The 13,390-nt window shown below is 42.3% G+C and overlaps 1 protein-coding gene and 1 non-coding gene across 3 annotated transcripts in view; both read right to left on the bottom strand.

The window, feature by feature from the left end:
* Positions 1–2,750, bottom strand: part of UBE2V2 (ubiquitin conjugating enzyme E2 V2) — a 28,402-nt gene extending 25,652 nt beyond the window's left edge. Inside the window, exon 1 of one of the 2 annotated variants that reach the window (XM_038128023.1) lies at positions 2,597–2,750. In XM_038128023.1, the coding sequence (XP_037983951.1) occupies positions 2,597–2,612 (16 nt within the window). In that variant the 5' untranslated portion in view covers positions 2,613–2,750. Of the gene's footprint in view, positions 1–94; positions 178–2,596 lie in introns of those variants that run through there. The other variant, XM_038128024.1, reaches the window with a different exon arrangement.
* A 4,015-nt stretch (positions 2,751–6,765) lies between these two features.
* Positions 6,766–6,838, bottom strand: TRNAA-AGC. The gene has a single exon. It is a non-coding gene; the product is annotated as a tRNA-Ala (tRNA).
* Positions 6,839–13,390: the final 6,552 nt, after the last annotated feature.

Genomic DNA, 13,390 nt, shown 5'->3' with positions numbered 1-13,390 from the left:
TCTGCTGTTAAATGCACATAATTTGTTACATGATTGCTCACAGAATTAGCAAGCCCAGGAAAGGAATTTCTGAAACAAAAGAAAGACAGTTGACCTTAGTAAAAGTTTTGCTGTTGACTTCCTTGGGGTTAGAATTTCATTCCTTGACTTCATGCACTCAAAACTTTTTTTTTTTTTCCTGAAATAAATAATGATGAAGTTGAACTTTATAGCAAGAGCAGACTAAAGGAACAGAGCTAGGTAGATCTATATCTTAAGTCTATAACAAATTCAAGTCTATAGCAAACCATTCCCTCCTCTCCTCCACAAATGATTATAACACAGCTTCCTGGCAAGAGCAGTTCTGGGTGAAGTCTGAATTTTTGCATACTATGTGGAAAGTATAAAACAAACCCCCCACCATCCCATGTGTGTACCAATAAAAAGTCTCAGTATTTTCTCCACAGGAATATGTTGTTTTAGAAGCTCTGACTAATTTTCCCAGCAGTTTTGTTGATGATTCAGCCTTCTTGCTGCATTTTACTACAACAAATTAGTTTAATTTAATTTCTTCAACAAGATGTATATGCAGTATTGGCCCTTTACAATGTTTGGAGCAGTCACACATATTAGGAGTTTCCTACATCTCCTGCTTTTCATGAACTTCAAGTGTGGCTGTATTTCTAAGTCAAAAACAACCCCCACTGAGTAACTGTATATAAGAGATTTTAAAACAACTCTTATAAGACGGCAAAGAACACTTACAGCAGTGAAACCATCAAAGTTCAGTCAAAAAACATTTCTTTTTATAGGGCTGAAGTGGAAAGAAAATAGCCTTTCTCACTACAAAGATTTCTTGTAACTGATATTCTACACTAGCCAGGTTGAATGCCAAATGCCAGTACTCGATACATGACCTAAACCAACTTTGCTTCCTAGGGCATTACAGGAAATCTCCAGTGACAGCCTAGACATAAGCTGAAGTATTTCACTGTTGCTTTCTAATTTAGACAACAGGAAAAAAAAAAGTAAAAAAGAATCCTAACAAAGTAAAATGCAGTAATTCCCAGATGAACAAATAGTTGGGTTTCTCTCAATATATCCATTCTAGCTCAGTTTATCCTAGGCAATAGCGATCTTTTTGGACTGCTCTTCTACATAGTTGCAAAAGCTACTTCAAAAGCTACTTTATCAAATTCCACTCTGAAAATCCTGCATCCCCAGATGTTTTACCAACTGGAGATGACTCTCCTTCCTCTAAAAAAAAAAAAACAACTAAAACCTGCCCAAGCTCTTCTCACAGGATCAACAGCAAGGTACCAAGACCAGTTTAAATATACAGACGTTTCTTATCTTTTGTTATAGTCCCAATTCTCCAATGATCCAGTGGATTGGCAGCAGAAATAAATTAGTGGCCAACATTTACCCTAGACTAGCTGCTGAAGTCAATTCATTCCCCTGTCCTGAGGTCCATCTTAATCCTACTTATAAAGTCCCAGGGGTGAGAGAAGAGGAAACAAGCCCCTGAAGACTTCAGGTTTTAGCACTAAGGGAAAGGTCTTTTTGTATTTCAAGCTTCCCATGAAATGAAACCGAGACAGTCAAACTGTGCTTCTACATTTAGCACTTGAAGCAGTATTCTTGTCCCTTTCTTCGGGACACCACTTTTCACAACATTCTGCCACACCAATGCTCCACACATGGTGTGCTGGTTACTGAGACTGGCTTCCTGGGATCACTGGGAGCTCTTTGCCCTTAAATTTGGCTAGGAGAGACCCTTTGGCTCCAACGGATGCCATAGGGAAGAGAGCTCCACTCCTCCTTCCCACTATGCTACAGTCACCACCAAAGTGAAGTACCTTTGTCCCAAAACACAACACAGGCCTAAGCCTTTCTCTCCCAAACAAAAAGGGGACACAGGCAATCCTTTTATTTTAGATACCACTATACCACGTCTTCTACGTTCACCCAGCGGTACACTGGGACAAATACTCACCACAAATCTTTCTTTCCGGCAGCATTTCTACCAGGCTAACGACATCTCCTCCCTTCCCCACGCACACCAGCGTCTATCCATTCATCGCTGCCTCTCGGCAGGTCAATTCTCCCCTCCCCCGGCACTCGGAGCCCCGTCTCCCATCACGCACCCCCAGGCCGGGCTCTCACAAGGATGTCGCTGACCCACGGTCGGAAGGGATCGGGCCCGGGGCGTAAGTGAATGACGAGAAATTTCTTTTCATTAGACATTGGAAGGGGCTGCCCAGGGAGGCGGTGGAGCCACCGACCCTGGAGGTGCTTCAGGAAAGACCGGACGTGGCACTCGGTGCCGTGGTCTAATTGACAAGGGGGTGTTCGGTCACAGGTGGGACTCGATGATCTCAGAGGTCTCTTCCAACCTAACTGGGATTCTCTGTTAACCTGTCCCGGAGCCCCTGCAGCTTCCCCTTCCCCCCTGTCGGAAGACAATTCCTCCCCACCGGGGTCTCTCCCATCGGAGAGAGCTCGCCCCCCTCCATCCCGGCGGAAGGAGACCCGCCCCGGGCCCTCGCGGGGGCGCCTCCCCAGCAGGAGCCCAGCGCGCCGCTCTCCCGGGCCCACCGAGCCCCCCCTCACAGACCTGTGGATCCGGCCATCTTGTCCGAGCCCCCCCCACGCCGCTCCGGGCCCGCACGCCACGCGCGTCACTTCCCCTTGGAGCGGCTCCGTCACTTCCCGCCAGGAAGGACGAGGCGCATCCCTGGGACGCGGGAGCGCGCGGGGCGGGGCCAGGGGACGGAGCCCGCATCCAAGGCGCGCCCCCGTCCCGGGAGCCGGCCTGGCTCTGCTCCCGCCGGAGCCCTCGGCGTGCTCTCCTCTCTTTGTGTCCTTCTCGCCAGGCCCTGTCCATACGCCTCTCTCTCCAGGCACCGCTACGTCTGATCTCATGGGAGCCATTACAACTGGGAAGCAAATATCCGTGGCTGCATCCCTGCCACTCCCGCTCAGCCCGCACCCCAAGCTCCAGTAATGGGAAGTCGGCTCACAGCGGTGATGCTTCGCTTAATTTTTTTGGTTTTTCAGCTCGGCTTCAAACAAGACACTTAGATTCAGAAGGGTCTTTGGAGGGGAAAAAAAAAAAAGTGCCAAAGGCAGAAAAGGAAAGAATACAGATAAAAATTTTAAAAGCCACAGAAATGCCAGAAGAACTATATCAAAGAGGTCCTAATTAGAAGTAGCTCTCAGAATGATGTGACAGTTTCAAAGGCTGAAATATTTGACATTCAGTAGCATAAGAACTCTGGAAAATTAATTCCACAAATGTCTAGCCATGATGCCAAATGTTTCCTCAACTACAGAAGTCAATTACAAAACTCAAGTTCCAGGACCTTCCCAAGAGCCAATGCCGAGTTCAGCTGAAGGCGGCTGCTGCAGTAGCACCTTCCACATCCTACCTGGGAACCACAACCTGCACCATGCTGGGGACCCACTGGCAGGTGGGAGAAGGCAGCTCCCCTTGCAGAGCGCAGCAGGCTCAGGAACAATCCAAAAGGGCCCTGCTGGCATTCATGTAGACGTGAGGGGAATGCACACCAAAGCGACCTGCAGGCGAACACACTTGAAAGGGGACACATCCCAAAGTGTGTGCCAGGGTCACTGCAATGAGGGATTCCCAGGAGGACCTGCAGCCTGAGCACAGGGCTGCTGCTAGCAGCAGTCTCTAACGAAAAAGCCTGTCACACTCCCCTTGCTAACCTGTGACAACACCCATATGTTGTTCTTGACATCCTATTTTATAAATAACGCTCAGTTTTTTTCCTTTACAGCTTATAAAGAGAGAGTAAAACTCATTCACAGACTTCTGTAGAAATCAGAAAGAGCAACGATGCAAGATGGTTTTCTTCCAGCTAACCTGAAACCTCTTCCTCAGCGAGGAAGTATGAGTATGTTGAGATGGAATGGACCCACAAGGACCATGGAGTCCAACTGCTGGCCCTGCACAGCACCATCTCCACCCTCACACATAAAATGTTCTGCCTCCCTGCATTTATCCTTTGTTCATTTTAGCCCAACACTGGTTTTGCTCTCTCTGCATACATAAAAATGATAAATCTACTATAGTTTTTAGTCCTTCCATTTATTTCTATTTTCTTTTATCAAGTTACTAGTTTTGGCCAGATTTTTGTAACAACAGAAATAAGTAGGTGTTTCAATATTTACACCAAAATAATTAGAAATAAGCTTTTCCAGTACAGTGAAACTGCTCCTTAAGCTGCATTTCAATGATCTGTGGAGCTTTCTGTTGTCAAAACAAGCTGGTTGTAGGGATTCTCTTGTGTAGCGTATTTCAGTATTTTTGTGGAAGTAGTAACAATACTGAAAAAAGTCAGAATATTTTGAAAAGTTCTCCCCTATTATAACATCACTGTCGAAGAGAGAGAAGAACAATGGCCACCCAATGCCTGTGCATTTGTGGTTTTTTTAAGATGAATCCTTCTTTTTTAGGTATTTCTGTGCTAACAATGAACAGCACACCTGCAAGTCTTGAGACATGACAGAAATAGAACCATATGCTCACCAAACCAAAGCCCACTTGTATTCCATGAGTTTCTGAAAGCAGACATCAGACTCCACAGTCCATCTGTGTCCAGACCCATCCACTGGACACAGGCTTACATTTAGCAGGAACAAATGTCCTACAATCATGTTGTGAAATAATTTTGTTTAAAAGAAGAATTTCACAGAGTTGATATTTTTGAGTGCAGATTCTACAGATGGCCTTCATATTGTTCAACACTGTGTCCAGAGTTGCCCTATTATGGTCCCCAAGCTCCATCTCAGCCTGAAAGATTTTCCAAGTAATATTTAGAACAAGGTATTGATAAAAGACAACTAAGGAGTAATTATTTCCTATTTGCAGACTACAACAAACAAAGATATAGCAATATCTTCCAGCAAGTTTAATACAAACAAATTATTCTTCAGAATGAATAACTACCTTGTGTAACTGATTTAAGCATGACATTACAGAGGACTGCAATGTAAAGTCTGAGTGGTAAGAGTAATAAGAATAATAAAAATAAAAACGGAATTCCCTCATGGTTCTTTACATAGAATATCTCTATGCAATTTCTGACACAGAAAGCACAGACAGACCCAGAGTGGTCAGTCCTTTGACATGGGGCTCTGGGAACTATTTACCCATTAACAAGTAGTATACTTCCACAGGTAGTAGTTCTTTTGAAAGCCAGGACCTTTGTGTCTCTCAATCCTGTAAATTTTTCACAGGATAGTTTACCTAAAAAATAAGGACATAAAACACCACATGGGATGAGCAAAAACCTCTTACTTCTATTCATATTTACACCAAAAGAATTAGAAGTAAGCTTTTCCAGTGTTTACAAGCTCTAATAGACAGAAGTGCCCCAATGTAGGAAGCTGGGCACAAATGTAATGAAAAGTCATTATTCCTGAGAGCTTTCAGCTTTTTCAAGTGGTTGCAGACTGCACCTGAACCTGCATTTGATCAGCCCCACCAAATTCCCTCATTCCACCAGGGCACAGCTTGCATTTGATCAGCCAAGAAGAGCAATATAACTCATTTCCTTTAAAAGCACACAAAGTGTCAGGTGTTACGCAGTAACAGAAACACAGAAACAATAATAATCACACAGAAGACTACCGGAGAGTCTCATTCCGAGCAAACAGACATTTAAATTATTACCTGAGTCCAAAAGGGACTCATGACAAGACCACAATGCTTTTCTCTCCATTAGACTTCATTTTAAGAGGCATCCAGCAGCCTTACAGTCACAATTCCTCTTTTCTCTCCAGTACTTGGAGAATACAAGAGAAATAAGCAAATGCAATTTCTATCCCATTCCATTTAGAAGTTAATTCCCTTCTTCTCATGGTCACAGGAAGATCTCCCTAACTTTCTTCACAGACAGGTGCTACTTGTAAATCTGTGCAGCAGAGTTTCTCCTCCTCCCTTAACATGAAGCCTAATTAATAACTTTTGTTTCCCATTTCTGTTTGTTTTAAAATGTGCACTCCCAAGTTCCTAATTGCACAAGTTCAATGTATGTGTAAGAAGCACATTCTGCTCATTTCCTCATGTTATCTCAATCTGGAAGTACAAGCAATTAAATATCTGAATGAGCCAGTAAGAAAATAAATTCAGAATGAAAACAAACCAACCAATCAACCATTAAAAAAAAAATCCTCATGAAGCCTTAAAATGTGCAAGCATAGATTGAGAGAGAAAATTTCCATGGTACCTCAGAGAAAGTTCACAAGCAAAAGGCACAATGTTGCTAGTAGCTACAAAAGAATTATACAATGTTCTAGCCCACTCTTTCTAATAAACAACCTATACAACCAAAATAGAGCAAAAACAATGAGTCTTACTCAAAGCATGAATATAAAATTTTGTTCACTACACACTAAACTATAATATCAAATATAAAGTTAACTAATGAATGAAATCATTAAACAAATACTTAAGGACCAATCAAAAAATTCCTCATTTCCTTTTCTCAATAAATTTTACATGTCATTTTTTATTGCATTAAGATGTCAGTAAATTTGATTATTTCACACAAAGATTATAATTTTTTACTTCCTCTATGCAAAAGAGCAAACATCTGATTTTGAAATGAAAAAATGAAATATTTAAATCATTTTTTCGTTTAATTTACAGTTCTTTCAGGTTTCTGTACACCATTATACAATAAAAATTGGGCGTAAATAGAAAACGACTTTTAAACGCTGCCGTGTGGTTTCTGACGACATCAGAAGTGAAAATACTGGAGAATGCGGGCATCGATCCCGCTACCTCTCGCATGCTAAGCGAGCGCTCTACCATTTGAGCTAATTCCCCACCTGAGAAAACTGCTTTAAAACTTGGACATAGACATTCTAAACTTACAGAAAACCACGACTACGTTTGATTATAAATTTGTTGTTCCTTGCTGAGTCATTCTTTCTACTCACCAACAACTGACTGCAGCCCACAGCTGCAATCATGGGACACGTCTTTCAGTATGTACACCACCAGAATAATCTCACTCATCCTTTCATAGCACGAGTCTTTGTTATTTAGCTGGTTTCGTATAAGAAGCTCTCCAAAAGATCAAGTTACTTAAAAGAAACCAAATGTGTGTTTCTAGGGAAAAAAAAAAAAAAAAAGTGCTACTCTTATTGAACAACTGTTCCAAATTCAACAAGGAAAACCCATGTTCTTTCCAATTTTCAGCGCATGCACATGCAAAGACTGGTTCAGGAAACGTTTAATAAAGGAAAAAATGTTATGTGCTCAAATGAAACAGAGTTTTATAGTCAAAACATACACGTATGTGTGTGAGTGTATATGTATCTATATATCTATATGCATATATATGCACACACACATCCTGTCATATAAATAAGTATATATGCACACACACATCTTTTTGGCAGGTGTCTGGCTTCTCCGAGGTGAGACAGTCAAGTGAAAATAAAGCAGATGTATATTTTTCTTATTTATTACCTCATCAAACGCACTCCCCTATAATTAATACATTACTTTTACCAGCCTTAAAACACTGACTTTGTGAAAAATGAATGCACCGGTGCTCACGGGACTTGACACGTAGTATAAAGTTTATATCGTGGGCAGGGAACACAATTATGTACGTCCCCCCCCCCCAAACTGCACCCACAGCCCCTGGCGCCTGGTCTTTTACCACCCCCCCAAAAACTGCACCCAGAGCCCCCCGGAGCTCGGCTCCCCCCAAAGAGCACCCAAACCGCCGGGGCCCGGCCCCCGTCCCGCCAGGGAGCAGCGACGGCGCGGCCGCCCCGGAGCCGCGGTGCCCCGGCCGCAGGCGCCGCTCCGCGCCCGTCCCCGGAGCTCCCGTCACGGCCCCCGCAGCTGCGCTCCCTCACGGCCCCGGGCCTCGGCTCCTCGCGTTTGCTTCACTGCTTCCTCGGCACAGCCGTTCTCTCCTTGCACAAACCCGCTCCCCTGGCGTTCCAATATCCCCTGCTACCTACTCCGTGCTCTTCCATCCCCTCCTTCCCTAATCTTCTTCGCTTCTGCTTCACAGAATTACAGGATCGATTAGGTTGGAAAAGACCTCAGAGATCATCGAGTTTAACATCTGCGTGAACACCATCACCATGTTAACTACACCATGGCATTAAGTGCCACATCCAGTCCTTCCTTAAATATCCCCAGGGACAGTGACTCCACCACCTCCCTGAGCAGCCCATTCCAATGTCTAATCTCCCCTTCTGTGAAGGAATTCTTTCTGATGTCCAAACTAAAACTCCCCTGGCATATCTTACAACTATGTCCTCTTGTCCTCTCCCTAGATGAATGTGAGAAGAGGCTGACCGTCTGCTACAACCTCCTTTCAGGTGGCTGTGGAGAGTGATAAGGTCTCCCCTGAGCCTCCTTTTCTCCATGATAAACACCTGCAGCTCCCTCAGCCAGTCTTCAATAGGACATGTGCTCCAGACCTTCCACCAGCTCTGCTGTCTTCCTCCAGACACACCTCAATATCCTTCTTGGTGTGGGGGGCCCAGAAGTGAACATGGCACTCAGGGTAAGGCCTCACCAATGCTGAGTACAGGGTGACAATCACTGCCCTGATCCTGCTGGCCACGCTATTTCTGATACAAAAATAATGTGAACACACCCGTAACAACTTTCACATACATACATGTAACTTGATTGACCCAGGTTTTTTGAACTGAACCAAACCAAAGTGTCTGAGCTCCACTTTACATCTTTCCTCTACTTATTTTAACCACAGAGGCCTCTCAGGTTTATCTTTGAAACATATATATATATAAAGTGATGTACCAACCAATAGAGCTGGGTTTGGCTCTGGTTCTCTGTAGGGTGAGAAGAGTTTACAAATTCCACCTGATTTGCCACGGCAGTGTTCACTTCTGCTCTGTCTCCATAAGCTCTCTCTGCTCTTGCATGTACAGACAAATTATGTAGCCCATAATCTACCACCCAGTGACTTTCTGACTGTTGTTTGAACATCTTCATTTACAGAGGAGATTGCTCCTACACTATGTCAGCACTAAACCAGACAATGGCTCCTTGCTAAGCCAGGCCGTGTTGCTCACTCCACAGATGGGAGAAGTTACTCATCCATCAAGTTTAAGCCAGGCCAAGAAGAAATTAAATCAGAGCTTGAGTGGCGGTAGGATCACCACCTGACTGGTTTCTAACCAGCCTGGCTTGTTTTTACATCATTTACTGGCTTCTGGTGATGCTGAATCACTTTATGTACCTTAGTCTTGACATGTAATGAATGGCTTGGAGATACTGTACGTGCACATCCAGTTGTTCCTGGAGCTGGATTCTTTGGCAGGAGGCAAGACAGACCAGGAATAACAGAAACTAAGCCACTGTCTTTACTCTATGTAGCAGCACCCACTTTGTGCTTGGCAAGCTTCAGCATTGATTTGCTATGATTTTTTGACAGTGCCAACCACAAGAAAATAGGAAGGGGAAGAAAGAATAATGGCATTCAGAAAAAATATAGCTGTCAGTCTAAGAGCACTAATGGTACAAGTGAGAGTAATAATCAGGTACAAAGTAGCTCTGGATTTATGGCCAGCTACATGTTTAAACTATACCTGATTTTTTTGGTTGGTTGGTTAGTTTTTGTTTGGTTTTTTAAAATACTAAAGCTAGTCCTGTCAGAGGTAAACCCAAGATTTTTGAAGGGCAGGAGAGAGTGATTGATTGTGTATAGTTTTTCAGTATTTGGAGAATGCTAAAAAAATTAAAAGCAGTGTGAAAATGATATAACACTTGTGAAGTAAGGAGAGATCTTTGCAATGTAAATAATTCATTTTTCTATGGTAGCTGCTAGAACATGCACAGGCACTTCATAGAGTTTTCTACTGAAAACACTAGTGGGAAACTGTGATACAAAATTCAGCTGAAATAAGTCACATTTTTTTCACATGATTTTATTCATAAAGCATGAACCACCTTGGATACTCATTTGGGCCTAAAAGCACCTGCTTACTTGATCATCTCTAGGAATTTAGAGTGAGTCAGCTAACCAACACTCATTATTTCATTATTTAGCAGTGATGACAATGAACATATTTAGACCAGGCACTCCTGAGTAACTTCCTGGTCAAGTCTTTGGATTTAAAAAAAAATCACCTTATTTTTGCCTTTATCTTCAGAAAAAATAAAGCTTTCTTCATGGTAAGTTGTTTAGAGAGATGGCTGCTAACAATTCAAATGCTGCTGTGATCCTAAAGGACTGGTAAACAACTGAAGATTCAGCATTGATCTTGTTTCAAGTTGTTGAACACCATTAACATTTTTTTTCAGAGCCTTTTATTTATTTGAGAAGTGTTGAAGTAGCTGTAATCTTACTAACAACATTTAGCAAAAGAACTTAAGAGCTACATAAAAACAGCTCAGCCCTTGCTGAAAGAAATGAATGAATTTCTGTTTTTTTCTTTATTTTACTTTTTTCAGAAAAAAATATCTAGCAATACAAAAAAAAATAGCAAGGTTATAAACATACTGGAGATGGGTTATTGCCAAAACTTCAGAGATTCCAAGGAACTGAGGAAGAAGGGTGTAAGCTAGAGCATCTTAGCCTACACAGTTTCACCAAGCCTGCTGCCTGGATAAACTGAAGGTGGGTTTTACCATTTATTGCTAAAACTGCCTTTTCTTCCTAACAGTTAACCTGATGTTTTGTGTCAAAGGTACAGAAGCTGGGATTGTTTGCAAGACAGGAATAGCTTTTACAGTTGCAAATAACCCTTACATTCTATAATCTCCTTTAAAAGAAAACAAACAAACAAACAAAAAACCCCAAAAACCAAAACAAAACCAGAAAATGACAGAGAAAAATATATTGCATGGCCAAATTATTCAGAAGTTGTGTTCTTAGCTGCCAAAAACTATCAGGAATGTGGCTGGAAAATGGAAATTCTGTCCTCCTTAAATACATATTGATGTACATTTTTTAAAATTGTTTTTCAACCTCCACCCTCAAAGCAATGCCTGGAAAAATGCATGAGCATAAACCTTATAATGAATTTACATTATGAAAAAAAATATTTAGGTCCATTTAAAGGCATACATACTCAGCTGATATTCCTGCTACTTACAGCCATTGCATTGGGAAAACTAGGATAAAAATCTGCATTTTCCAGCATTATCTTTCCCCCTGATGATACAGAAGGCAGCTTCAGGGGGACAGAAGAGCCGGCCAAGAGGCAGGTTGGTGGCTTTTCTTCAGAACACTTACCTGCCATCCCAACAGCTGCTTCACGCATCAGGAGGAGACACGGCTACGGCATTTCCCTGTTCACATGATGACAAACCTCCCAGCACCGCCTGCTCACTGCTCCCTCTATAAAGGAATAAAAGCAGGGCAGCAGCTGCCCTGGAGGAGACAGTTGCCATTGGGGTGGGTGGAAGGTTCTAGCACAGGGCAGGGCGCGCTTAGTGCCTGAGAAGGGTGGAGCAGAGCCCCAGTCCTGAGAGGCCGGGCGGGTGGGAGCATGTGGGCAGGGGAGCTGGGTCTACTTTGTTGTCACTTGGAGCGAGTCCGGGCTGAGACCATCGAAAGACAAAGCAGGCTGAGGAGGTTTGTGCACAGCCTTTTGCCCAGGGGCTTTCTGGTCGTGGTGGTTGTTTTAGTGGGTCTCATAAAATCTAATTTTGGAGTCATGGGTGTGCTTGTTTGACAGAGGAGGTGCAGTGGGCTCATCAGCAGAGCAGGTAGTTCTGTGGGTTCTCCTGGGCTTCCTATTCCTGTGCTGCTCTGCTGTGACTCAGGCTCTAGCCCTCCTTCAATTGTTCTCAACACCTACAACCGCACTAATCCTACACTGCATTAGTGAATTTTAATAGCTGTTGTTTTCTTTGCTTCTGATACTGCTCCTCCAGAGTTTGATTAATTTGTAACATTGAGCCTAGGTGAGAAGTGGAAGACTCAAATCAGAGGATGACTTGGGTTGAAGAATTTGTTGAAGTGAGTGCTATCCTAAATTTTTTTGTTGTCTTAACTCATCATGGCTGTGGTGTTTTGAATACACTGTAAGCAGGTAGCTTCATAAGTGAATGCAGCTCCTCTAATGGTAAGTCTGGTTTCTCTTTTCTAGTTTAAAATTATTGTATGTCATGGTGGTGTATAAATTTAAGAAATGGAAGCTCTCAGCTTTTCATATGGACCTAAGTAATCAGATGTTAAACATATACTCAACTTCAGTGAGTTCTGTGTATCTTAACCCTCTAGTCTTTGAACATTGCAGCCAAATACATTTTTCAGTTAATTCCCTATAACCACTTCCTTGGGGCTTTTTATAAATAGTTGATTTATTTATTTGGATGAGGTTATTGTTCTTAAAACTGCTCTGTTATTCTGGAAAACAGTCTCATTTAGTCAACATGTAGTTCTGTTCCTTAGTAAAAGCCACAGGATATAGAGATCTGAATCTTAAGTCTTCTAAGCTATGAAAAATCTTCATTTTCACCCCTGTTAACTTTGGCACAAAAGTAAAAGGTGGATAAAAATGGAAAATATAAAGAGATTGTTTACTATTCTGTGGAAATCCATGGCTTGGAAGAGACACTAAATGAACATGAGGAAAAATTTCTATATGCTGTTTAGTAATACCTGAGTGGCCAGGTGGCCTAGGCATAGCTAGCCCACATTCTCTGCTACGTGGAATTATAGGGAATGTAGAGAAATTTGATATTCTTACAGTGGTGATTTAGAAGACAAAGGTTGCAGATCCAGTGGGATTCAGGCATAGGCAATCTCATTGCTTTTGTAATAACCTTGGTTATTGATATTAACTAGTAAGAGGGCATTGTACACGTAGCGTGATGTTGAAACTTTTTAAAACACTCATTAAGTTAGTAGGGATACAAGGTCTTCCAGGAAAATTGGGAGTAAGTTGTAATGTGAGTCTAGCCATTTTCCTAGGGAAAAAATACATAATCATGTTAATGTATGACTTCCTGGTTTTCCATCTGAAAATAGAATTAAATCTTTGCCAATCTGGACTCCATATGATAACCTAGGTGGAAACCTAAAACCCGTGAATCCTTTTAAAGAAAGAGAACTTATTTTCTTGGTATTTCAACTCTCTGGTAAAGTTAGAGATTTTACAGGTTGATGTACTGAGGGTGATTTTTGTATTGGTGCCCAGGGAGATGACACAGAGTAGCATAAAATGATCTTGCTCAGAGCTGTGCTCTGAGATCACCATCTTCTTATTAGTGCACAGAGAGCTCAGTGTTAACCTAAATGCTAATCTGATGAATATATACAAAGAACAGTTTGGTGTTGTACTTCTCACAAAAGCAGTATATTTCATATGAATTATTTTGGCTTTTGCAAGTTTCTCCTGTGGCTGCTAATGGTAACTGAAGTTACTTAGG

The sequence above is a fragment of the Motacilla alba genome, chromosome 2 (genome assembly GCF_015832195.1).
Source record: "Motacilla alba alba isolate MOTALB_02 chromosome 2, Motacilla_alba_V1.0_pri, whole genome shotgun sequence".
Taxonomy (NCBI): Eukaryota; Metazoa; Chordata; class Aves; order Passeriformes; family Motacillidae; genus Motacilla; species Motacilla alba.
Note: the sequence above shows the minus strand (reverse complement) of the source record. Positions and strands in the feature narration are given on the sequence as shown.